The sequence below is a fragment of the Pristiophorus japonicus genome, unplaced genomic scaffold, assembly GCF_044704955.1.
Source record: "Pristiophorus japonicus isolate sPriJap1 unplaced genomic scaffold, sPriJap1.hap1 HAP1_SCAFFOLD_1206, whole genome shotgun sequence".
In the NCBI taxonomy this organism is placed as follows: domain Eukaryota; kingdom Metazoa; phylum Chordata; class Chondrichthyes; family Pristiophoridae; genus Pristiophorus; species Pristiophorus japonicus.
In genome coordinates, this window is record NW_027250870.1 from 14195 (window position 1) to 39658 (window position 25464).

Here is a 25464-nt window from a genome sequence, read left to right on the forward strand (position 1 = left end):
TGGTCACAGTCTGTGTGTGTGTGTGTGTGTGTGAGGGCGATGGTCACAGTCTGTGTGTGTGTGAGGGCGATGGTCACAGTCTGTGTGTGTGTGTGAGGGCGATGGTCACAGTCTGTGTGTGTGTGTGTGAGGCGACGGTCACAGTCTGTGTGTGTGTGTGTGTGAGGGCGATGGTCACAGTCTGTGTGTGTGAGGGCGATGGTCACAGTCTGTGTGTGTGTGTGAGGGCGATGGTCACAGTCTGTGTGTGTGTGAGGGCGATGGTCATAGTCTGTGTGTGTGTGTGAGGGCGATGGTCACAGTCTGTGTGTGTGTGTGTGTGTGAGGGCGATGGTCACAGTCTGTGTGTGTGTGTGAGGGCGATGGTCACAGTCCGTGTGTGTGTGTGTGTGTGAGTGCGATGGTCACAGTCCGTGTGTGCTGTATGTGAGGGAATGCTCTCAGCCTGTGTGTGTGTGAGGGCGATGGTCACAGTCTGTGTGTGTGTGAGGGCGATGGTCAAAGTCTGTGTGTGTGTGTGTGAGGGCGATGGTCACAGTCTGTGTGTGTGTGTGTGTGAGGGCGATGGTTACAGTCTGTGTGTGTGTGTGAGGGCGATGGTCACAGTCTGTGTGTGTGTGTGTGTGTGTGTGTGAGGGCGATGGTCACAGTCTGTGTGTGTGTGTGTGTGAAGGCGATGGTCAAAGTCTGTGTGTGTGAGAGGGCGATGGTCACAGTCTGTGTGTGTGTGTGAGGGCGATGGTCACAGTCTGTGTGTGTGTGTGTGTGTGAGGGCGATGGTCACAGTCTGTGTGTGTGAGGGCGATGGTCACAGTCTGTGTGTGTGTGTGAGGGCGATGGTCACAGTCTGTGTGTGTGTGTGTGTGAGGGCGATGGTCACAGTCTGTGTGTGCGTGTGTGTGAGGGCGATGGTCACAGTCTGTGTGTGTGTGTGAGGGCGATGGTCACGGTCTGTGTGTGTGTGTGTGAGGGCGATGGTCACAGTCTGTGTGTGTGTGTGTGTGAGGGCGATGGTCACAGTCTGTGTGTGTGTGTGTGTGTGTGTGAGGGCGATGGTCACAGTCTGTGTGTGTGTGTGTGAGGGCGATGGTCACAGTCTGTGTGTGTGTGTGAGGGCGATGGTCACAGTCTGTGTGTGTGTGAGGGCGATGGTCACAGTCTGTGTGTGTGTGTGTGTGAGGGCGATGGTCACAGTCTGTGTGTGTGTGTGAGGGCGATGGTCACAGTCTGTGTGTGTGTGAGGGCGATGGTCACAGTCTGTGTGTGTGTGTGAGGGCGATGGTCACAGTCTGTGTGTGCTGTATGTGAGGGAATGCTCTGTCTGTGTGTGTTGCAGAGACGGATCTGCACGCGGTGATAAAGAAGGGGAACTTGCTGAAGGACATTCACATTTGCTACATCCTATACCAGCTGCTGAAAGCCACCAAGTTCATCCACTCAGGGAATGTAATCCATCGGGATCAGAAGGTAGGAGCATCGGAGTCACAGCATCTCACACACAATGGACTAACTGGCTCATGGAACTATAAAAGTAAATTATCAATGAACATAAAACAAGATAGTAAAATATTTTACAGGTACATCAATAAAAAAGGAAGGTTAGGATGGGAATAGGGCCATTAAGGAATAGACTGGATATACCACGGGTAATGATAGAGAGATGGCAGAAATATTCAATCATTATTCTGCTTCAGTATTTACCAGGGAGATAGAACAGGTGGACATGACATTGGGTGTTGAGATTATTAAGGAGAAAAGTGCATTTAAAATAAAATGAGGGGCTGTATTAAATAAACTAATCAATCTCAAAGAGGATAAAACCCCTGGTCAGGATGGATTGCATCCACGCATTTTATAAGAATCTAGAGCAGCCCCTTATTCTGAGACTATATCCCTTAGTTTTAGTTTCCCCTATGAGTGGAAATATCCTCTCTGCATCCACCTTGTCAAGCCCCCGAGGTAACTTTATAGGTTTCGATAAGGTCACCTCTCATTCTTCTGAACTCCAATGTGTAGAGGCCCAATCTACTCAACCTATTTTCATTAGTCAACCCCCTCATCTCCGGAATCAACCGAGTGAACCTTCTCTGAACGGCCTCCAATGCAAGTATATCCTTTCGTAAATACCGAGACCAAAACTGCACGCAGTACTCCAGGTGTGACCTCACCAATACCCTGTATAACTGCAGCAAGACTTCCCTGCTTTCATACTCCATCCCCTTTGCAATAAAGGCCAATATTCCATTTGCCTTCCTGATTGCATACTAACTTTTTGTATTTCATGCACAAGGACCCCAGGTCTCTCTGTACTGCAGCATTTTGTAATCGCTCCCCATTTAACTAATATTTATTTTTCCTACCAAAGTGGACAACCTTCTATTTCCGCACATTATAGTCCATCAGCCAAATGTTTGCCCACTCACTGAGTCTGTCTATATCCCTTTTGTAGATTTTTTGTGTCCTCCTCACAACTTGCTTTCCCACCCATCTTTGTATCATCAGCAAACTTGGCGACATTACACTCGGTCCCTTCATCCAAGTCATTAATATAGATTGTAAATAGTTGAGGACCCAGCACCGATCCCTGCGGCACCCCACTAGTTACTGTTTGCCAACTGGGAAATTACCCATTTATCCCGACTCTCTGTTTTCTGTTAGAATACTCAGGAGGATTGCAACAAATTACAGGAGGATATTAATAAACTTACAGAATGGGCATAGAATTGGCAATTGAAGTTCAACACAGATAAATGTGAGCTATTACATATTGGTAGGAAGAATAGGGAGGTCACTTATTACTGGGAGAATGGGAGTCTGGGTGGGGTAGAGGAACAAAGGGATCTCGGAGACAAATACACAAATCACTAAATGTTGCGACTCAGGTTAGCAAGGCCGTAAAAAGCAAACCAAGAACTAAGGTTTATTTCTAGAGTTGAAAAGTAGGGGAGTTATGCTAGATCTGTATCGAACCTTGGTTGGACCAGAGAACTGCGTACAGTTCTGGTCGCCATATTAAACAAAGGATATAGAGGCACTGGAGAGGGTGCAGAGAAGATTTACAAGGATGTTACCAGAAATACGAGGGTTTACATATCGGGAAAGGATGAACAGGCTGGGTCTCTTTCCTCTTGGGAAAAAAAGAAGGCTAAGAGGTGACCTAATAGAGGTCTTTCAAATTATGAAAGGTTTTGATATCCAGGTAGATAAGGTGGTTAAGAAGGCATACAGAAGGCTTGCCTTTCTTGGCCGAGGCATAGAATATAAGAATCTTAGTTATGAGGACAGATTGGATAGGCTGGGTTTGTTCTCATTGGAACAGAGATTGAGAGGAGACCTCATTGAGGTGTACAAAATATTAAGGGGCTTGCACATCGTGGATAGTAAGGGTCTATTTCCATTGGTGGAGGGGCCTATTTCGAGGGAGCATAGTTTTAACATAGAAACACAGAAAATAGGTGCAGGAGTAGGCCATTCGGCCCTTCGAGCCTGCACCACCATTCAATAAGATCATGGCTGATCATTCCCTCAGTACCCCTTTCCTGCTTTCTCTCCATACCCCTTAATCCCTTTAGCCGTAAGGACCATATCCAACTCCCTCTTGAATATATCTAACAAACTGGCATGATCAACTCTCTGCGGTAGGGAATTCCACAGGTTAACAACTCTGAGTGAAGAAGTTTCTCCTCATCAGTTCTAAATGGCTTACCCCTTATCCTTAGACTGTGTCCCCTGGTTTTGGACTTCCCCAACATCGGGAACATTCTTCCTGCATCTAACCTGCCCAATCCCGTCAGAAATTTATGTTTCTATGAAATACCCTCTCATCCTTTTAAACTCCAATAAATGCAGGTCCAGTTGATCCAGTCTCTCCTCATATGTTAGTCCAGCCATCCCGGGAATCAGTCTGGTGAACCTTCGCTGCACTCCCTCAATAGCAAGAACGTCCTTCCTCAGATTAGGAGACCAAAACTGAACACAATATTCCAGGTGAGGTCTCACCAAGGCCCTGTACAACTGCAGTAAGACCTCCCTGCTCCTATACTCAAATCCCCTCGCTATGAAGGCCAACATGCCATTTGCCTTCTTCACCGCCTGCTGTACCTGCATGCCAACCTTCAATGACTGATGTACCATGACACCCAGGTCTCGTTGCGCCTCCCCTTTTCCTGATCTGCAACCATTCAGATAACCTGCCTTTATGTTTTTGCCACCAAAGTGGATAACCTCACATTTATCCACATTATACTGCATCTGCCATGCATTTGCCCACTCACCTAACCTGTCCAAATCACCCTGCAGCCTCTTAGCATCCTCCTCACAGTTCACACTGCCACCCAGCTTATTGTCACCTGCAAACTTGGAGATATTATGCTCAATTCCTTCATCTAAATCATTAATGTATATTGTAAATAGCTGGGGTCCCAGCACTGAGCCCTGTGGCACTCCACTAGTCACTGCCTGCCATTCTGAAAAGGACCTGTTTATCTCGACTCTCTGCTTCCTGTCTGCCAACCAGTTCTCTACCCACGTCAATACATTACCCCCAATACCATGTGGTTTAATTTTGCACACTAATATCTTGTGTGGGACCTTGTCAAAAGCCTTTTGAAAGTCCAAATACACCACATCCACTGGTTCTCCCTTGTCCATTCTACTAATTTACATCCTCAAAAAATTCCAGGAGATTTGTCAAGCATGATTTCCCTTTCATAAATCCATGCTGACTTGGACCGATCCTGTCACTGCTTTCCAAATGCAGTGGTTGGTGGAAGGTGATTGGTGGAAGGTTTAGAGGCGATTTGAGGGGGGGGTTTCTTTACACAGAGGGTTGTGGGGATCTGGAACTCGCTGCCTGGAAGGGTGGTGGATGCAGAAACCCTCACCACTTTTAAGAGATGGTTGGATGGGCACTTAAAGTGCAGTAACCTGCAGGGTTACGGACCTAGAGCTGGTAATTGGGATTAGACTGGATGACCTTTTGTTGGATGAAGCAGATATAACGGTAAGTACTGCAGGGAATAGAATACGGCCAGGGCGATCTCCTGGACTAATGTCGATCGCCTGGATGGGTCGGAGAGGAATTTTCCCAGATATTTTCTCCCTAAATTGGCCTGGGTTTTTATCTGGTTTTTGCCCCTCCCAGGAGATCCCATGACTCCGGTTGGGGTGGAGTGTAGAATGTTTCAGTATAAGGGGTGTCACAGTTGTGTGAGGCGGACTGGTTGGGCTGGGTGCTCTTTGCCTTTCCGCCATTGTTCATAGGTTTATATGTAACCTTCAGGGCTGCTGACCGAGGGCCGTGTGGCTCTTTGTCGACCGGCACGGACACGATGGGCCGGAATGGACTCCTGCGCCGTAGATTTCTATGTTTCTATGATAGAGTGGATACAGAGAGAATGTTTCCACTTGTGGGAGGAGCATAACGACAGGCCATCAATATAAGATCGTCACCAAGAAACCCATCGGGAATTCGGGAGAAACCTCTTTACCCAGAGAGTGGTGAGAATGTGGAACTTGCTGCCACAGGGAGGGGTTGAGGTGAATAGTATCGATGTATTTAAGGGGAGGCTGGATGAACACACGAGGGAGAAGTGAATAGAGGGTTATGTTGATAGATTTAGATGAGGAAAGACGGGAGGAGGCTCGAGTGGAGCATAAACATCGGCATGGACTGGTTGGGCCGAATGGCCTGTTTCTGGGCCATATATCTGGTGTAATCCTGTGTAAAAATACCTCTATCCGTTCATCCCTCATCTACACTGACGCAGCACTGCTTGGCTGAGGGAGATGGATTGTTGAGAGCAGCTGGAAGGAAGTGGTCAATACACCTTGGGTCCGTCGGGTGTCACTACCCCAGGGGTCAGACCGACCTCGGTCTTAGTCTCTCTCTCCCTGACGTACCTGACCCCACCCCCCTCCCTCCCCCCCCTCCCCCTCCCCCCCCTCCCTCCCCCCCCTCCCCCTCCCCCCCCATCCCTTTCCCCCGTCCATCCCCCCCCCCCCATCCCTTTCCCCCGTCCATCCCCCCCCCCCCGTCCATTTCCCCCCCCCCCCATCCCTTTCCCCCGTCCATTTCCCCCCCTCCCCCCATCCCTTTCCCCCGTCCATCCCCCCCCCCCCCCGTCCATTTCCCCCCCCCCCCATCCCTTTCCCCCGTCCATTTCCCCCCCTCCCCCCATCCCTTTCCCCCGTCCATCCCCCCCCCCCCCGTCCATTTCCCCCCCCCCCCATCCCTTTCCCCCGTCCATTTCCCCCCCTCCCCCCATCCCTTTCCCCCGTCCATTTCCCCCCCTCCCCCCATCCTTTCCCCCGTCCATTTCCCCCCCCCCCCATCCCTTTCCCCCGTCCATCCCCCCCCCCCGTCCATTTCCCCCCCCCCCCATCCCTTTCCCCCGTCCATTTCCCCCCCTCCCCCCATCCCTTTCCCCCGTCCATTTCCCCCCCCCCCCATCCCTTTCCCCCGTCCATCCCCCCCCCCCCCCCCCCCCGTCCATCCCCCCGGTCCGTTTCCCCCCCTCCCCCTCCCCCCATCCCTTTCCCCCGTCCATCCCCCCCGTCCATCCCCCCGGTCCGTTTCCCCCCCCTCCCCCTCCCCCCATCCCTTTCCCCCCCCCCTCCCCCCCCCCCTCCCCCCCCATCCCTTTCCCCCGTCCATCCCCCCCCCCCCCCCCCGTCCATCCCCCGGTCCGTTTCCCCCCCCTCCCCCTCCCCCCATCCCTTTCCCCCGTCCATCCCCCCCCATCCCTTTCCCCCGTCCATCCCCCCCCCCCCTCCCCCCCCATCCCTTTCCCCCGTCCATCCCCCCCCGTCCGTCCGTCCATCCCCCCCCCCCCGTCCATCCATCCCCCCCCCCCCCCCCGTCCGTCCATCCCCCCCCCCCTGTCCATCACCCCCCCCCGTCCGTCCATCCCCCCCCCCGTCCGTCCATCCCCCCCCCCCGTCCGTCCATCCATCCCCCCCCCTGTCCGTCCATCCATCCCCCCCCCCGTCCGTCCATCCCCCCCCCGTCCGTCCATCCATCCCCCCCCTGTCCGTCCATCCATCCCCCCCCCCGTCCGTCCATCCATCCCCCCCCCCGTCCGTCCATCCATCCCCCCCCCCGTCCGTCCATCCCCCCCCCCCGTCCGTCCATCCATCCCCCCCCCTGTCCGTCCATCCATCCCCCCCCCCGTCCGTCCATCCCCCCCCCCGTCCATCCATCCCCCCCCCTGTCCGTCCATCCATCCCCCCCCCCGTCCGTCCATCCATCCCCCCCCCGTCCGTCCATCCATCCCCCCCCCCGTCCGTCCATCCCCCCCCCCCCCCCGTCCATCCCCCCCCCCCTGTCCATCACCCCCCCCCCCCCGTCCGTCCATCCTCCCCCCCCCCCCCCTGTCCATCACCCCCCCCCCGTCCGTCCATCCCCCCCCCCCGTCCGTCCATCCATCCCCCCCCCCGTCCGTCCATCCCCCCCCCCCCCCCCCCCGTCTATCCCCCCCCCCCGTCCGTCCATCCATCCCCCCCCCTCCTCCTCCGCTCCCCCCCTCCCCCTTCCTCCCTACCGGCTCCTCGAGCCTGTTCCAACATTCTGTCAGACCACAACTGATCTGTATCTTTTCTCCTTCTACCTGCCTTGGTTCTGTAACCCTGAATACCCTAACCCAATAATAACCTATCTATCTCCGTTTTGACATTTTCAATAGACCCCCAGCCTCAATGACCATTTCGGGGGTGGGGGGAGAGATGGAGAGTTCCCGATTCCCACGGCCCTGTGTGTGAAGAAGTGCTTCCTGACATCACGCCTGAACGGCCTGGCTCTAATTTGTAGGTTGTGGCACCTTGTTCTGGACTCCCCCCCAACCAGAGGAAATAGATTCTCGCTATCTACCCTTTCAACTCCTTCAATGATCTTAAACACCTCAACTCGATCACCCAGTAATCTTCTATCCCGGAGGGACCACAAGTGATGTATATGTTGCTGTACAGAAACAGATTGTAGCTCTGTTCTCCCCCTCCAGCCTTCGAACATCCTCCTGGATGCAGACTGTTTTGTCAAACTCTGCGACTTTGGCCTGGCTCGCTGCATCAATCAGATCGAGGATGAGCAGGGGAATCCGGCATTGACAGAGTATGTGGCTACTCGCTGGTATCGAGCTCCAGAGATCCTCCTCGCGTCTCCCAGGTCAGAACTTGCAGCGTTACAATTAGTACTGGTTAACACAGTGTTAAAGAGACGGCGGAGGGGGGGGCGCCCAGTACTGGGAGTTCGAGGTTGGAGCATTTCATTTGAACAGGATTAAAAAGAAAGACTGACTCCCATTTATACAGTGCCTTTCAGGTCTGTCCCATTGCACTTTACAGCCAATGTCGCTGTTGTACTGTGGGAAATGCGGCAGCCAATTTGTGCACAGCAAGCTCCCACAAACGGCAGTGTGATGATGGCCAGATAATCTGTTTCTGTGATGTTGGTTGAGGGATAGATTTTGGCCCCAGAACATCAGGGAGAACTCCCCTCCTCCTCCTCTTCGGAATAGTGCCGTGGGATCTTGCACGTCTACTGAAGAGAGCAGACGGGGCCTCGGTTTAACGTCTCAGCTGAAAGACGTCACCTCCGACTGTGCCACACAGGGGTCTGTGCGGTTAACTGATGTCAGCCCCAGCAGTAGTAGGAACACTGGCGAGACCAGTGAGTGCACATTGGATTAACGATGCGATTCAACCTTGGACCTGCCCCATGGGCCACATTAGCTTTCTAGATCAGAATGGACTTTAAAACCAATAAAAACAGGGTAGGGCTCAGGCAGAAATCAAAATAGCCGAAAGATAAAATGAAGGGATGAGAGCCAAGTCCAGATAGTGTTAATGGTGTTATAAATCCTTCAGGGTCAGAAACAAATATAGGAAATAATAACAAAATAACTGATTAACAATACAGCGGAAGTGATCAGTTAAAACATGTGTTGCAAACATTCGGGCCTCAAGGCAGGATAGGCCCCAGGGCCCAATTCAAGGTACTAGACACTGCACTTGGCACAAGAGATAAAACCGATTTCTCAATTCGAAGTGAAAATTGAGATTAATGTTTGTGCCACAGTGGCCATCACTGAGACCTGGCTACAAGCTGGACATGTCTGGGGGATAAATATTCCACGTTATAAGGACAGGGAAATTGGAAGAGGAAGAGCAGGAGCAGCAGCAAGCATCGATTTATAAAATCTAGGTCATATCTAACAAACCCAGTTGAATATTTTGAGGAGGTAACAAGTGGGGTAGACAAAGGAATGTCTCTGGATATTATTTATATGGATTTCCACTTCAAGGTTCCACACAATAGATGGGTAACAAAAATGAGAGCACATGGAATTGGAGGCAATCTATTGGCTTGGATAGGGAATAGGTTCGGAGGTTATTATCATCATAGGCAGTCCCTCGGAATCGAAGAAGACTTGCTTCCACTCTTGGAATGAGTCCTTAGGTGGCTGAACAGCCCAATACGGGAACCACAGTCCCTGTCACAGGTGGGACAGACAGTGGTTGAGGGAAGGAGAGGGTGGGACTGATTTGCCGCACGCTCCTTCCGCTGCCTGCGCTTGGTTTCTGCATGCTCTCGGCGATGAGACTCGAGGTGCTCAGCGCCTTCCCGGATGCACTTCCTCCACTTAGGGCGGTCTTTGTCCAGGGACTCCCAGGTGTCAGTGGGGATGCTGCACTTTATCGGGATGCTGCACTTTATCAGGGAGACTTTGAGGGTGTCCTTGTAACGTTTCCTCTGCCCACCTTTGGCTCGTTTGCTGTGAAGGAGTTCCGAGCAGAGTGCTTGATTTGAGAGTCTCGTAAACATAGAAAACATAGAAACATAGAAACATAGAAAATAGGTGCAGGAGCAGGCCATTCAGCCCTTCTAGCCTGCACCGCCATTCAATGAGTTCATGGCTGAACATGAAACTTCAGTACCCCCTTCCTGCTTTCTCGCCATAACCCTTGATCCCCCGAGTAGTAAGGACTTCATCTAACTCCCTTTTGAATATATTTAGTGAATTGGCCTCAACTACTTTCTGTGGTAGAGAATTCCACAGGTTCACCACTCTCTGGGTGAAGAAGTTTCTCCTCATCTCGGTCCTAAATGGCTTACCCCTTATCCTCAGACTGTGACCCCTGGTGTCTGGCATGCAAACGTTGTCGCCTGCTCAGCGGAGCTGATCAAGTGTGGTCAGTGCTTCAATGCTGGGGATGTGGGCCTGGTCGAGGACGCTAATGTTTGTGCGTCTGTCCTCCCATGGGATTTGTAGGATCTCGCGGAGACATCATTGGTGCTATTTCCCCAGCGACTTGAGGTGTCTACTGTACATGGTCAATGTCTCTGAGCCATACAGGAGGGTGGGTATTTCTACAGCCCTGTAGACCATGAGCTTGGTGGCAGATATGAGGCAGATCGGAGGTAGGAGACAGAGAATAGGTATATGAATATGTGCTCAAAGTGGCAGGATGTGACTCGTGGTGTTGTCCAGGGATCTGTGCTTGGGGCCTCAGCTTCTCACTATATTTATAAATGGCTTAGATGAACGAATAGAGAACCATACATCCAAGTTTGCTGACAATACTAAGTTAGGTGGCACCGTAAATAGTGTAGATGGGAGCGGAAAGTTGCAAAGGGCCATTAATAGTGGGCAGGTACAAACAAAATGATAAACGCTAATGGGAACGTTGGTCTTCACCTGGAGGATTGGAATACAAAAGAGGAAAGTTATGTTCCAGTTGCATAGGACTTGGGTTAGATACCAACTGAAGAACTGCTCTCAGTTCTGGGTCCCTCACCTCAGCAAGATATGTTGGCCTGGGGTGGGTGGGTGGGTGTATTGCAGATTCACCAGAATGATGCTGGGGTTTAAAGGGTTAAATTATGAGGCTGGGTTACATAAGAACATAAGAAATAGGAGCAGGAGGAGGCCATTCGGCCCCTCGATTGTGGCCGATGGTTGCACAGACGAGGCTAGTATTCCCTTGAGTGTAGAAGATTAAAGGGGGATCTAATTGATAGTGGATAGCAAGGTTCTATTTGGTGGAGGGGTCTATTACGAGGGGGCATAGTTTTAAGGTGGCTGGTGGAAGGTTTAGAGGGGATTTGAGGGGGGGTATCTTTACGCAGAGGGTTGTGGGATCTGGAACTCGCTGCCTGGAAGAGTGGTGGATGCAGAAACCCTCACCACTTTTAAGAGATGGTTGGATGGGCACTTAAAGTGCCGCAACATAGAAACATAGAAAATAGGTGTAGAAGTAGGCCATTCGGCCCTTCGAGCCTGCACCACCATTCAATAAGATCATGGTAGGGTTACGGACCTGGAGCTGGTAATTGGGATTAGACTGGATGACCTTTTGTTGGACGGAGCAGATATAATGGTAAGTACTGCAGGGAATAGAATACGGCCAGGGCGATCTCCTGGACTAGTGTCGATTGCCTGGATGGGTCGGAGAGGAATTTTGCCAGATTTTTTCTCCCTAAATTGGCCTGGGTTTTTATCTGTTTTTTTTCCTCTCCCAGGAGATCCCATGACTCCGGTTGGGCTGGAGTGTAGAATGTTTCAGTATAAGAAGTGTCACAGTTGTATGAGGCGGACTGGTTGGGCTGGGTGCTCTTTGCCTTTCCGTCATTGTTCATAGGTTTATATGTAACCTTCAGGGCTGCTGACCGAGGGCCGTGTGGCTCTTTGTCGGCCGGTGAGACACGATGGGCCGGAATGGCCTCCTTCTGCGCTGTAAATTTCTATGTTTCTATTAAAGGATTCGATGGGATAGATAGAGAGAAACTATTTCCTCTGGTGGGGGGTGTTATGTCTTGGATAAAGATTCAGAATAGATGCTGCAAGCTCAAAGTAAGGTGTGACTGCAGTCCTTTATTACAGATCTCAGAGTGCCTCTCCATCCTGTGAGGTCTCCTTATGTACAGGTGCTCCCAAGGGATTGTGAGGTCTCAGCCCTCTGGTGGTTAAACATGGTATTTACATACATAACAACACTCCCCCCTCTTCCCCCCCCCCCCCCCACCCCCCCTCCCACCCCAAAAGCCAATCGTGTAACTATTTACAATGTGAGTCGATCTGGGGCCTTCCTTTCCCTGGTTGATCGTCTCGGTGCAAATGCTGATTTTGGTGAGTCGTTTGTTGGACCCTCGCTGGGCTGCTGTGCAGCTGGCCTTGCTGAGCTGCCTGACGTGAGTCCTGCTGGGCTGCTGCGGGTGATGGGTTCTGCTTCGTGGTCAACCGCTGGGTCGGTTGCCGTGTGTGTGTGTGTGTGTGTGTGTGTGTGTGTGTGTGTGTGTTGGGGGGTCAAAAAAGGTAGAGTCTAATGTGGGTTGTTCTGGATAGTCCGTAAATCTGAGTTTGGTTTGGTCCAAGTGTTCCTTGCAGGCGAGTCCATTTGAGAGTTTGACCACAAACACCCTACTCCCCTCTTTGGCCAAAACAGTGCCAGGAAGCCACTTGGGACCTTGTCCATAGTTGAACACAAATGCAGGATCATTTATCTCAATTTCGCGTGACACATTTGCGCGATCATGATATGTATTCTTTTGAAGCCGCCTGCTCTCTACCTGTTCGTGTAGATCAGGGTGGACTAACGAGAGCCTTGTCTTAAGTGCCCATTTCATGAGCAGTTCAGCGGGAGGGACCCCGGTGAGTGAGTGGGGTCTTGTGCTGTAACTAAGCAGGACTCGGGATAAGCGAGTCTGCAGTGAGCCTTCAATTACACTTTTCAAGCTCTGCTTGATTGTTTGCACTGCTCTCTCTGCCTGACCGTTGGGCGCTGGTTTAAACGGGCAGATGTGACATATTTGACCCCATTGCGGGTCATGAACTCCTTGAACTCGGCACTGGTACAGCACGGCCCATTGTCACTTACAAGGACATCAGGCAGGCCGTGCGTGGCAAAATGGCCCGTAGGCTTTCAATGGTGGCAGTGGACGTGCTTGCCGACATTATCACACAGTCAATCCATTTGGAGTACGCATCTACAACCACTAAAAACATTTTTCCCAAGAATGGGCCTGCATAGTCGACATGGACCCTGGACCACGGATTGGAGGGGCAGGACCTTAAACTTAGTGGCCCCTCCCTGGGTGCATTGCTTAACTGTGAACATGTGTTACATTTGTGCATACAGGACTCTAAGTCCGCATCGATACCGGGCCACCACATGTGGGATCTGGCTATCGCTTTCATCATTACTATGCCTGGGTGGTGCTGTGGAGATCACTGATGAAAGTGTCTCTGCCCTTTTTTGGCACCATTACCCGATTACCCCACAGGAGGCAGTCTGCCTGTGTAGACATTTCACTTTGTGCCGCTGGTACAGCTTTATTTCTTCCTGCATCTCTAACGGGACACTGGACCAACTCCCGTGGAGCACACAGTTTGTTTTACTCAGGACAGTAAGGGGTCCTGGCTTGTCCAGGTTCTAATCTGTCGGGTGGTAACAGGTGATTGCTCACTCTCGAATGCTTCCATTACCATAACTAAATCTGTGGGCTGTGTCATCTCCACCCCCGTGGTGGGCAATGGCAGCCGACTGAGAGCATCGGCACAGTTTTCTGTGCCTGGCCTGTGGCGGATGGTGTAGTTGTATGCGGACAACGTGAGCGCCCATCTGTGGATGCGGGCCGATGTATTGGTATTTATCCCCTTACTTTCAGAAAAGAGGGATATAAGCGGCTTATGGTCAGTTTTCAATTCAAATTTGAGCCGAACAGATATTGATGCATTTTCTTTACCCCGTAAACACACGCTAACGCTTCTTTTTCGATCATACTGCAGGCCCTCTCGGCCTTAGACAGACTTCTGGATGCATAAGCAACCGGTTGCAATTTCCCAAATTCATTAGCTAGTTGCAATACACACCCGACCCCATACATAGAAACATAGAAAATAGGTGCAGGAGTAGGCCATTCGGCCCTTCGAGCCTGCACCACCATTCAATAAGATCATGGCTGATCATTCAACCTCAGTACCCCTTTTCTGCTTTCTCTCCATACCCCTTGATCCCTTTAGCTGTAAGGGCCATATCTAACTTCCTTTTGAATATATCTAACGAACTGGCATCAACAACTTTCTGTGGTAGACTATTCCACAGGTTCACCACTCTGAGTGAAGACGTTTCTCCTCATCTCGGTCCTAAATGGCTTGCCCCTTATTCTTAGACTGTGTCCCCTGGTTCTGGAACTCCCCAGCAATGTGAATATTCTTCCTGCATCTAACCTGTCCAGTCCCGTCAGAATTTTATATGTTTCTATGAGATCCCCTCTCATTCTTCTCAACTCCAGTGGATACAAGCCCAGTTGATCCAGTCTCTCCTCATATGTCAGTCCTGCCATCCCGGGAATCAGTCTGGTGAACCTTCGCTGCACTCCCTCAATAGCAAGAATGTCCTTCCTCAGATTAGGAGACCAAAATTGAACACAATATTCCAGGTGTGGCCTCACCAAGGCCCTGTACAACTGCAGTAAGACCTCCCTGCTCCTATACTCAAATCCTCTCGCTATGAAGGCCAACATACCATTTGCCGCCTTCACCGCCTGCTGTACCTGCGTGCCAACCTTCAATGACTGATGAACCATGACACCCAGGTCTCGTTGCACCTCCCCTTTTCCTAATCTGCCGCCATTCAGATAATATTCTGTCTTCCTGTTTTTGCTCCCAAAGTGGATACCCTCACATTTATCCACATTATACTGCATCTGCCATGCATTTGCCCACTCACCTAACCTGTCCAAGTCACCCTGCAGCCTCTTAGCATCCTCCTCACAGTTCACACCGCCACCCAGTTGAGTGTCATCTGCAAACTTGGAGATATTACATTCAATTTCTTCATCTAAATCATTAATCTATATTGTAAATAGCTGGGGTCCCAGCACTGAGCCCTGCGGCACCCCACTAGTCACTGCCTGCCATTCTGAAAAGGACCCGTTTATTCCGACTCTGCTTCCTGTCTGCCGACCAGTTCTCTATCCACGTCAGTACATTACCCCCAATACCATGTGCTTTTATTTTGCACACCAATCTCTTGTGTGGGACCTTGTCAAAAGCCTTTTGAAAGTCCAAATACATCACATCCACTTGTTCTCCCTTGTCCACTCAAATAATTCTAGAAGATTTGTCAAGCATGATTTCCCTTTCATAAATCCATGCTGACTTGGACCGATCCTGTCACTGCTGTATGACGACGCATCACATGCTAGTACGAAACGCTTACATGGATCGTACAACACAAGCAATTTGTTTGAACATAACAGCTTCCTAACTTTCTCAAAGAAATGTTCTTGGCTCTCACTCCATACCCATTCACCTCCTTTACGCAGTAAAGAGTGCAGGGCTTCTAACAATGTGCTAAGACCCGGTAAGAAGTTACCAAAATAGTTCAGGAGTCCTAGAAACGACCGGATCTCCGTCATGTTCTGTGTGTGTTCTTGATTGCCTCTGTCTTCGAATCGGTGGGCCTGATGCCGTCCGCCGCGATTCTTCTCCCCAGGATCTCCACATCAGGCGCTAGGAAAACGCACTTCGAGCGTTTTAGCCTGAGCCCCATACGATTAAGCCAACTAAGAACCTCCTCCAGGTTCTGCAGGTGCTCAACGGTGTCCCGACCTGTGACCAAGATGTTCTCCTGGAAGACTACGGTGCGCGGGACCGACTTCAACAAGCTTTCCATGTTCCTCTGGAATATCGCCACGGCTGATTGAATCCCAAACGGGCATCTGCTGTAAATAAAGAGACCTTTGTGCGTGTTGATGCAGGTGAGGCCTTTCGATGGTTCCTACAGTTCCTGCGTCATGTAGGCTGAGGTCAAATCCAGCTTCGTGAACGTTTTCTCTTCCACCAGCGAAGCAAATAGGTCGTTTCTGACGGGGTTAGACAGGTTAGATGCAGGAAGAATGTTCCCAATGTTGGGGAAGTCCAGAACCAGGGGTCACAGTCTAAGGATAAGGGGTAAGCCATTTAGGACCGAGATGCGGAGGAACTTCTTCACCCAGAGAGTGGTGAACCTGTGGAATTCTCTACCACAGAAAGTTGTTGAGGCCAATTCACTAAATATATTCAAAAGGAGTTAGAAGAGGTCCTTACTGCTAGGGGGATCAAGGGGTATGGCGAGAAAGCAGGAATGGGGTACTGAAGTTGAATGTTCAGCCATGAACTCATTGAATGGCGGTGCAGGCTAGAAGGGCCGAATGGCCTACTCCTGCACCTATTTTCTATGTTTCTATGTTTCTATGTTTGCCTTCGGTAGCGGGTATTCATCCTGCAGTGAGAAACGTTTGATAGTTACTTTGTAATCACCGCAGATTCTGACGGTGCCGTCTCCCTTGAGGACTGGCCCACTGGTTGAATTCGATCGGCAAAATGATGCCCTCTCGCTGCAGCCTGTCCAGCTCGATCTCTACCCTCTCTCTCATCATGTAAGGTACCACTCTCGCCTTGTGATAGATGGGTCGTGCCCCCGGAATCAAATGGATCTGCACTTTTGCTCCTTGGAACTTCCCGATGCCTGGTTCGAACAGCGAGGGGAACTTGTTTAAGACCTGGGCACATGACGTGTCGTCGACGGACGAGAGCGCTCGGACGTTGTCCCAGTTCCAGTGTATCTTTCCCAGCCAGCTCCTGCCGAACAGCATGGGGCCATCGCCCGGTACCACCCAGAGTGGTAACTCGTGCACAGCTCCATCGTAGGAAACCTTTACGGTTGCACTGCCGATTACGGGAATCAGTTCCTTTGTGTATGTTCTCAGTTTAGTACAAATGGGAGTCAGGACTGGCCTTGAGGCCTTGCTGCACCACAATTATCGAAAGTCTTTTTGCTCATCATGGACTGGCTCGTGCCCGTATCTAGCTCCATGGACACCGGGAGCCCATATAATTCAACCTTCAGCATTATCGGGGGACACTGGTAAATGTGTGCACCTCATATACCTCTGCCTCCTCGGTCTGAGGCTCTGGTTCGTCATGATCCACCGTGGATCTGTCCTCCTCTGCAACATGGTGGTTTGCAGGATTAGCAGGGTTTGCAGCTCGCCTGCACATACGTTGGAGGTATCCCATTGTTCCACAGCCCTTGCAAACATATCCTTGGAAACGGCATGAATGGAAACTGTGATCACCCCGGCAGCGCCAACAAGGTGTTAATGGCTTTGTATTCATCACCCTTGATGGTGGACTCTGAGACATCTGTGGATGTGCAGCTGCAGGCATGTGAGGCCTGCCCTGTGCGTTACAATTCAAAAACAACGTTACTTTGTTCACAGTACTTGTAGCAGCACTTGTGTGCTGAGAGATTTGCTTGGTATTGTCACTGGTGGCGATGAACGCCTGGGCTATCGCTAATGGCTTAACTCAGGGTTGGGGTCTCTACAGTTAAAAGTTTGCGAAGTATTACTTCATGGCTAATGCCAAGTACAAAGAAGTCCCTGAGCATGTGCTCCAAGTGTCCTTTAAATTCGCAATGTCCTGCAAGGCGCCTTAGCTCGGTGACGTAGCTCACCACTTCCTGTCCTTCAGACCTCTTGTACGTGTAGAACCGATATCTTGCCATCAGAACACCTTCTTTCGGGTTTAGATGCTCCTGGACCAGTGTGCACAACTCATCGTACGACTTGTCTGTGGGTTTCGCTGGAGCGAGCAGGTTTTTCATGAGGCCATACATTGGTGCCCCGCAAACAGTGAGGAGGATCGGCCTTCGTTTGGCAGCGTTCGCTTCTCCTTCCAGCTCATTGGCCACAAAGTATTGATCGAGTCGCTCCATGAAGGTTTCCCAATCATCTCCCTCCGAGAATTTCTCCAGGATGCCCACGGTCTTTGCATTGTTGCAGTGCAGTTCGTCATTTGTATCTCGTCGCCAGTTGTTATGTCTTGAATAAAGAGTCTGACTCGATACTGCGAGCTCAAAGTAAGTGTGACCGTAGCCCTTTATTACAGATCTCAGTGTGCCTCTCCTAATACACAGGTGCTCCCAAGTGTCGAAATCTCGACCTCAGAAAAGAATGACTCCGACACTTACAGCTCCGATGGAAGTTTCCCTTTTAATTTACTTGCTCGCAAGGGGTAGGTTTCACTCAGTCAAGGGCCAAATGAACACCTCCGCAATGGTACAGCTTCACAAGATATTTATACAGTAAAACCCAAGTTCTGGCCTCTCCCTGTGTATTGCTCTGTCTCACAGTCAGTGAATACAGATAAAGAGTTAATTACTATATCCTGGTCCTGAAATGGTATCCAGATATTTCCTTTTGTCAGGGTTATCAGAAAGCCAAACGGCCATTACTCCATGAGTCATAGGTAATGGGCTATCACCTGTCTTGTATTGTATCAGGATTATCCAATTTCCTGGTCAGTTTACCTGTTTGCTTCAAATGGATGAGGTAAAGGAAAGAGATAATGGCTAGAAGATAAGGGTGGGGTGACATGGAACTCCTGTAGTGTAGACAATAGGAGAGCACCATGGGGGTTACTTGTCTCAGCATGACTTGTCTCCTAGCTGTCTGATAACCATCAGCCATCTAACAGCAGGTTTAGCTGTTCATAATAAGCTGGCTGCTAAAATGCAGAAAGTTCTGGAAGGGCCAGGACTCCATTTTAATCAAAAGGCACACAAATACCGTATGGTATCAGCTTAGATAAAAATACATTTCCACATTCCCCCATTTTGTCCTTCACAAGGACAACTCAATCCATTCTGATCTTGTACAGTCTCTCCATTTCCATTTCTTTTAGTTTCATTACTCACTAGGCATATTATACCTTCAGGATTTCCTATTCTGGGAGTAATGCTTAGGAAGGGAGGCTGATGGTTATTATCATAATTGGGCTGGTACCATCCCTGGAAGGCTGTGAGTTTATACCCTGCCGACCTCCATTCTGTTTGCTCCTTTGTTTCTGGCCCCTTAGTTAGTTTTGTCCTGTTTTGCACTGTCAACCATTCTACCATTTCTGATTCGTTAAAGGGGACAGATCTCAGGGGAATACCCCCCCTGGAGTGGACAGGTACATGGGAACATATCCAGCAACTCGACAAGTTTCTTTCTTGAGCATACCTATGACTCAGTGCCATAAATACGTTTACGTGCAATTCCCTTCGGTGGTGGGTCTGTACCCCTGGTATAATCAATAATGTGAAGTAAAACCCTGTCAAGCCCAGCACCATCAGTCCCCATAGTCCATACAGTTCTTTATTCAGTCTTCCTTTTTCTGTTCCTCTGATTCCTTCGTCCCTTCCTCCTGGTCGGGTGCCCGTTTGCAATGGGATGCGTGGATCCATGTTGGTCTTTCCTTTACCTTGATTGCAGTATTGGTCGCCAGCAAGACCTGGTATGGTCCTTCGAATCTTGGCTGTAGACTGCTTTTCCTTTTAAAAATCTTGATGTAAACGAATTCCCCTGGCTCCAGGTTATGACACTTCCCTTCCGCTGGCTTGACTTGGGCTTCCTTTACCTGTGAATGAAAGCTGGAAATACATTTGGTTAGTGCAATACAATAATTCAACATATTTTCCTCCATTTTGTGGATGTCCATCTGTTTTGCAGTAAATGGTGCTGTAAAAGGTAGTCGTTGGGGACGTCCCATAACTATCTCGTGGTGACAAGCCTGTTGTTCTGTTGGTTGCAGATCGCATTACCATCAAAGCTAAGGGCAGCAGTTCTGTCCATTTCAGTCCAGTGTCATTGCATAGTTTTGCCAGCTTATTTTTAAGCATTCCATTATATCTTTCAACAAGTCCAGCTGATTGTGGATGATAACTGCAATGAAAACCGTTGATTAATCTGTAAAGCTTTACACATTTCTCTTATGACAGTTCCCGTGAAATGTGACCCGTTATCACTGGAAAGCTTAGCAGGGATTCCGAAGCGCGGTACAATTTCTTTTAACAAACATTTAGCAACAGTAGTGGCATCGGCCTTTTTACATGGAAAGGCTTCAATCCATCTAGAGAACACATCTACAATAACTAATACATACTTGAATCCCATACACATAGGTAATTCAATAAAATCCATTTGTAAATGTACAAAAGGCCCGACTGGATTTGGGTGGGAGGCAGATTCTACTTTTTCCGTCTTACCCGGATTCATTGTCTGACAGGTAACACAATTTTCACAGATTTGTTTTGCAATTGCCGAAATACCTGGTGCATACCAAGTTGCCAAAATATAATCTGCCAATCCCCCTTTGCCTGCATGTGTGAATGTATGAACACATCGGGCAATCCATGGAAGTAAGGATCTAGGGGCCACCACGCGGCCGTCATGGTGAACCCATATTCCTTCTGGATTTTTATAACATTGATCCTTCGTCCAGGTCACCACCTCCTCCGTACTGGCCTGTGTCTGAAAGGCCAGCACGTCATTAATAGTGGGTGGCGGGTCTGAGCAATTATTTTTCCTTAGTGGGAACAATGACACCTGCATCCCCCCTTTTGACAGAGCTGCTGACTTAGCTGCATTATCAGCTCTGGCATTCCCAAGTGCCACCTCATTCGACTGGCCTGTATGTGCTTGGCATTTGATAATGGCAAGTTTTAAGGGGCATTGAATGGCTCGCAGGAGATTTTCCACTTGTTCTGCATTTTTGATTGTCTGAGCCTGTTGCATAGCATAATAAGCTGCTGCCAACGAAGGAAGACATCCTGGTAGTCCGCGTGCCACTGGGTCTAGTTGGGTACTGAAATATGCTACCGGTCGCTGCCTGTCCCCATGTAACTGAGTCAAAACAGATTGTGCAAAACCCGACTTGTGATGCACAAATAAGTTGAATAGCTTAGTGTAATCTGGTAATCCCAAGGCTGGTGCTGAAGTGAGGGACTGCTTAAGGTTCTGGAAAGCATTCCGGGATACTTCATTCCACATCCTTTAAGCATTGTGAGAATATAGTAGATTCATTCACAGCTCGTAGGTCATGGACAAACCTCCATTTGTGTGGGCTTCTGAACTGGACAAATCTGTGTGTTACACGGACTTCTCATTTATGCTTATAGTGATTCACAGATCACAGAATGTAAAGTACTTGTTTTCTAATCTTATTAAAAGGCTTCCAAACCCAAGATTTTTCCAATACACTCAAAATGTTGATCAAGGAGATCACCTGAAATATCTCAAAATCCCAATTCAATTATTGTACTGCCACTCTTTATCCAAAAAAATTTCCCCCTACTGAGTTAGAAGCTTTTGTACCAAGATTTTACACCAAGGACAATGAGAGTGTACTCCCCCAGCCTGCACCTCGAGAGACCCACAAAGGCTTTTTAAAAAAAAAGCATTACAACTTTTAACCACCGGGACCATGTCTCAACAAACCTATCCTTTGTGCATTTCCTAGCTCCGTAACCTCTCATCCGAATAAATCCACACCTGCGCTTCTAACTTAAAATGTCTTAAACTTCCCACATACAGGACAACACTATGAAGGGTTAAAAAACTTCACTTTGTTTGAAAAAGTGGGCGGAGCTAAAACAAACAGGCAGCTCCACAACTTTTCCAAACAGGTTTCCAGACACAAGGAAAAAAGACAGAAGCACTCTCATTCAAAGACAAGACATTCACGCACTCTCATTCAAAGACAAGACATTCACAAGTCTCTCTCCATTCAATAAAGCTTTTTCTTTTACTAGCTTCATTTTTTTTTCATAAGTCACTATCAGGTTCTCTTTTTTTTTTACATTTGATTTACTTCCTCTGTTAATTTTACATGGGCTTGAAGAATCGGAACCCAGGCCTTTTCTATTACTTTCCTTTTTTTTTACCTGGATCTCTGTTTGTAAGACATTCCTCTAGACAAGTTGTTCTCTCTAAATTAAATGAACCATCGGGTGGAAATGGCCTGTTTTCACCCTTAGTCCACTTTACTGGTTTTTGTTTCTTTGGTCAATTGAAGACTGACCACAATTCTGGAGCATGACATAGGCTGGTGTGCCTTTTGTGGTGTTTTAACTTGCTCCGGCACCTATTCTGGATGATTTAAGATTTTCCACAGTTTCTGATCTCACAATCCTTTCGGCCAACCGAGTTCTCTACGCCCACTTCTCCTGGCCGTTACGTGGCCTGAAAAGGCTCTTAATTCGGGCTCAGTCTGGGTGTGTGAGATATGTTGGCACGAACCAACCGTAGTTGATCAATCAGTTACTGTTTCTTTTCTTAATCAATCCTTGTGTTTTTTTTTCCGAATCACAATTTTCCCTAGTGACTCTTCCCGTTTCTCTAATGGCAATGACTCACAAAGGTATTGCACACAACAGTAATACAAGGACAACAAACAATATTCCCGTGAGTACACAAATCATAACCTCTAAACAAATTCTCAGTCTGCGTTGTACGCCACTACAGACCGAGTCCTTAACTTATCCTAATAACAGCTGATAAAACTTAAGGTTCCGTACCCAAACTCTTTGATCGATTGCGCTCTTTTTTTTTTAATAGTCTTGTCACATAAGAACCCCTTCCGAATTAAAAACAATAAAAATCTTATCACATAAGAACCTTCGATCGATTATTAGCGCTTTCTTTTTTTCTTTTCTTTTAATAGTCTTATCACATAAGAACCCCTTCCGAATTAAAAACAATAAAAATCTTATCACATAAGAACCTGGAACCCTTTTCGATCGACTAGCGCTTCCTTACCTACTGAAACCTTCCCCGGGCTGTCTCGAGATTTTTTCCAGAACCTGTTCTCTTCTGCTGGCGAGCTGAGAAAGAAATGGTTATAAAAAAAATACCTTTAACTTTTAAATGCCGAGTCTTGTAGATGCAGTACCTCAGCTGTGGACAACAGATTACATCTGCGATTCAACAGTGAAGAAACCTCTTGTGAGCAAAGGCTCACCTTGTTTGGCCACCGAAGCCTTTCACTGGAGAGGCACTATGCCTGTATCCGTTTTACTCACAGAACAGAGAGTATGCATCTCGGTGGAACCTCCAATAACTGTCGAAATCTCGACCTCAGAAAAGAATGACTCCGACACTTACAGCTCCGATGGAAGTTTCCCTTTTAATTTACTTGCTCGCAAGGGGTAGATTTCACTCAGTCAAGGGCAAAATGAACACCTCCGCAATGGTACAGCTTCACAAGATATTTATACAGTAAAACCCAAGTTCTGGCCTCTCCCTGTGTATTGCTCTGTCTCACAGTCAGTGAATACAGATAAAGAGTTAATTACTATATCCTGGTCCTGAAATGGTATCCAGATATTTCCTTTTGTCAGGGTTATCAGAAAGCCAAACGGCCATTACTCCATGAGTCATAGGTAATGGGCTATCACCTGTCTTGTATTGTATCAGGATTATCCAATTTCCTGGTCAGTTTACCTGTTTGCTTCAAATGGATGAGGTCTCGGAAAGAGATAATGGCTAGAAGATAAGGGTGGGGTGACATGGAACTCCTGTAGTGTAGACAATAGGAGAGCACCATGGGGGGTTACTTGTCTCAGCATGACTTGTCTCCTAGCTGTCTGATAACCATCAGCCATCTAACAGCAGGTTTAGCTGTTCATAATAAGCTGGCTGCTAAAATGCAGAAAGTTCTGGAAGGGCCAGGACTCCATTTTAATCAAAAGGCACACAAATACCGTATGGTATCAGCTTAGATAAAAATACATTTCCACATTAGGGATTGTGGGATCTCTTGGGACTCCAGGGGATAAGCCCTCTGGTGGTTAGACATGGTATTTACAGGTTTACATACATAACACGGGGAGTCCAGAACAAAGGGGCAGAACCTTAAAATTAGAGCCAGGCCATTCAGGGGTGATGGCAGGAAGTGCTTCTTCACACAAAGGGCCGTGGGAATCTGGAACTCTCTTCCCCCAAAAAGCTGCTGAGGCTGGGGGTCACTTGAAAATGTCAAAACTGAGATTAATACATTTTTGTTCGGCGAGGGTATTAAGGGTTACAGAGCAAAGGTGGGTAGGTGGAGTTAAGATACAGATCAGCTATGATCTAACATGATGGCAGCACAGGCTCAAGGGCCTGAATGGCCTTGTCCTGTTCCTATGTTCCTCCATTCGCAGTTGGATGACCTCGTGGATAGATACTGGAGAGCAGAGGCACATGTGGTGTGCGTGGCCTCTCTCCCAGCATTGGTTGAATTCTCGGCCCAGAGACGTGGTGTAGACATTTATCTGCTAAGTGCTGGTTGCTTTGGTTTACATTTATTCAAGTCATTCAGACATTCAATGCAACCTGACCCAAGTGAAATGTGTCTCTTCATACAGATACACCAAGGGCGTGGACATGTGGAGTGTTGGCTGTATTTTAGGAGAAATGCTGCTTGGGAAACCTCTCTTTCCAGGAACTTCCTCAATAAATCAAATTGAAAGAATCATGAGTGTAATTCCAGCTCCCTCCAACGAAGGTAATTTTAACCCTCCAACTAACGCCTACCATGTTGTCAGCGGACGAGGCGGGGGGGTGGGGGGGGGGAGGAATGGGCCATCGGCGGGCAAGGGGGAGAATGGGGCGGGGGGGAGGCGTCATTTGACTTATTTCTGGGCTGTTGTGTGGATATATCCAAGTTCCCCACTGCCACCTGAAACAGGTTGTGACAGAGGTCACTTAGTGGGTGGGGGGGGGGGGTCATGATCGATTTGTGGGACTCCAGACTGTGGCTGTGTCTCCCTAATAGGATTGGGCATGTGTCGCGGGCGGGGTGGGGGGAGGGGCGGTTTGGTGTGTCGGCGGGGTGCGTGGGGGGAGGGGCGGCTTGGGCGCGTGGGGGGAGGGGCGGTTTGGGTGCGTGGGGGGAGGGGCGGTTTGGGTGCGTGGGGGGAGGGGCGGTTTGGGTGCGTGGGGGGAGGGGCGGTTTGGGCGCGTGGGGGGAGGGGCGGTTTGGGCGCGTCGGGGGGGAGGGGCGGTTTGGGCGCGTGGGGGGAGGGGCGGTTTGGGCGCGTGGGGGGAGGGGCGGTTTGGGTACATGGGGTCTGTTTGTCACACCAGGCCCGGTTATGTGATGCCATGGGGAGAGCTGGGTCTCTGGATAACTCTGCTCCTTCTGTTGCCACAGACATCCTGTCCATTAACTCCGACTATGGGGCCTCGGTTGTTCAGAAGATGTTGACCAGGTGAGTGAGCTGTTGTTACACACAGTCAGAACATGTCATTCAATCAGCAGAAACGGTGAGGTAATCTGATCCCTCACTCACAGGCCTCGATCCTCCATCGATCAGCTCTTGCCCAGCACCACACCACCAGATGCCTTGGACCTCCTGTACAAACTACTGGTCTTCAACCCCAACCGCCGGCTCACTGCTGAGGAGGCTCTGAGACACCCCTACATCAACAGGTAACCATACAAGTAACCCCCAACAACCCACCCACCCACCCCCATATACGAGCCCAAAGCTCACTGGGGGAGAGAGCGAGCCCAGCGCGATCACCGGGGGGGAGAGAGAGCGATCCCAGTGTGATCACCGGGGGAGAGAGAGCGATCCCAGTGTGATCACCGGGGGAGAGAGAGCGATCCCAGT

The 25464-nt window shown here is 49.4% G+C and overlaps 1 protein-coding gene across 1 annotated transcript in view; it reads left to right on the plus strand.

Annotated features, from left to right (window-relative positions):
- mapk15 (mitogen-activated protein kinase 15) overlaps positions 1–25464 on the plus strand; it is a gene marked incomplete at its 5' end in the record, with an annotated part of 79906 nt that overhangs the window by 12125 nt on the left and 42317 nt on the right. The window contains 5 exons of the mRNA XM_070870227.1: positions 1337–1467; positions 7998–8161; positions 24214–24353; positions 25002–25059; positions 25143–25280. Coding sequence (XP_070726328.1) covers positions 1337–1467; positions 7998–8161; positions 24214–24353; positions 25002–25059; positions 25143–25280 — 631 coding nt within the window. The remainder of the gene's footprint in view (positions 1–1336; positions 1468–7997; positions 8162–24213; positions 24354–25001; positions 25060–25142; positions 25281–25464) is intronic.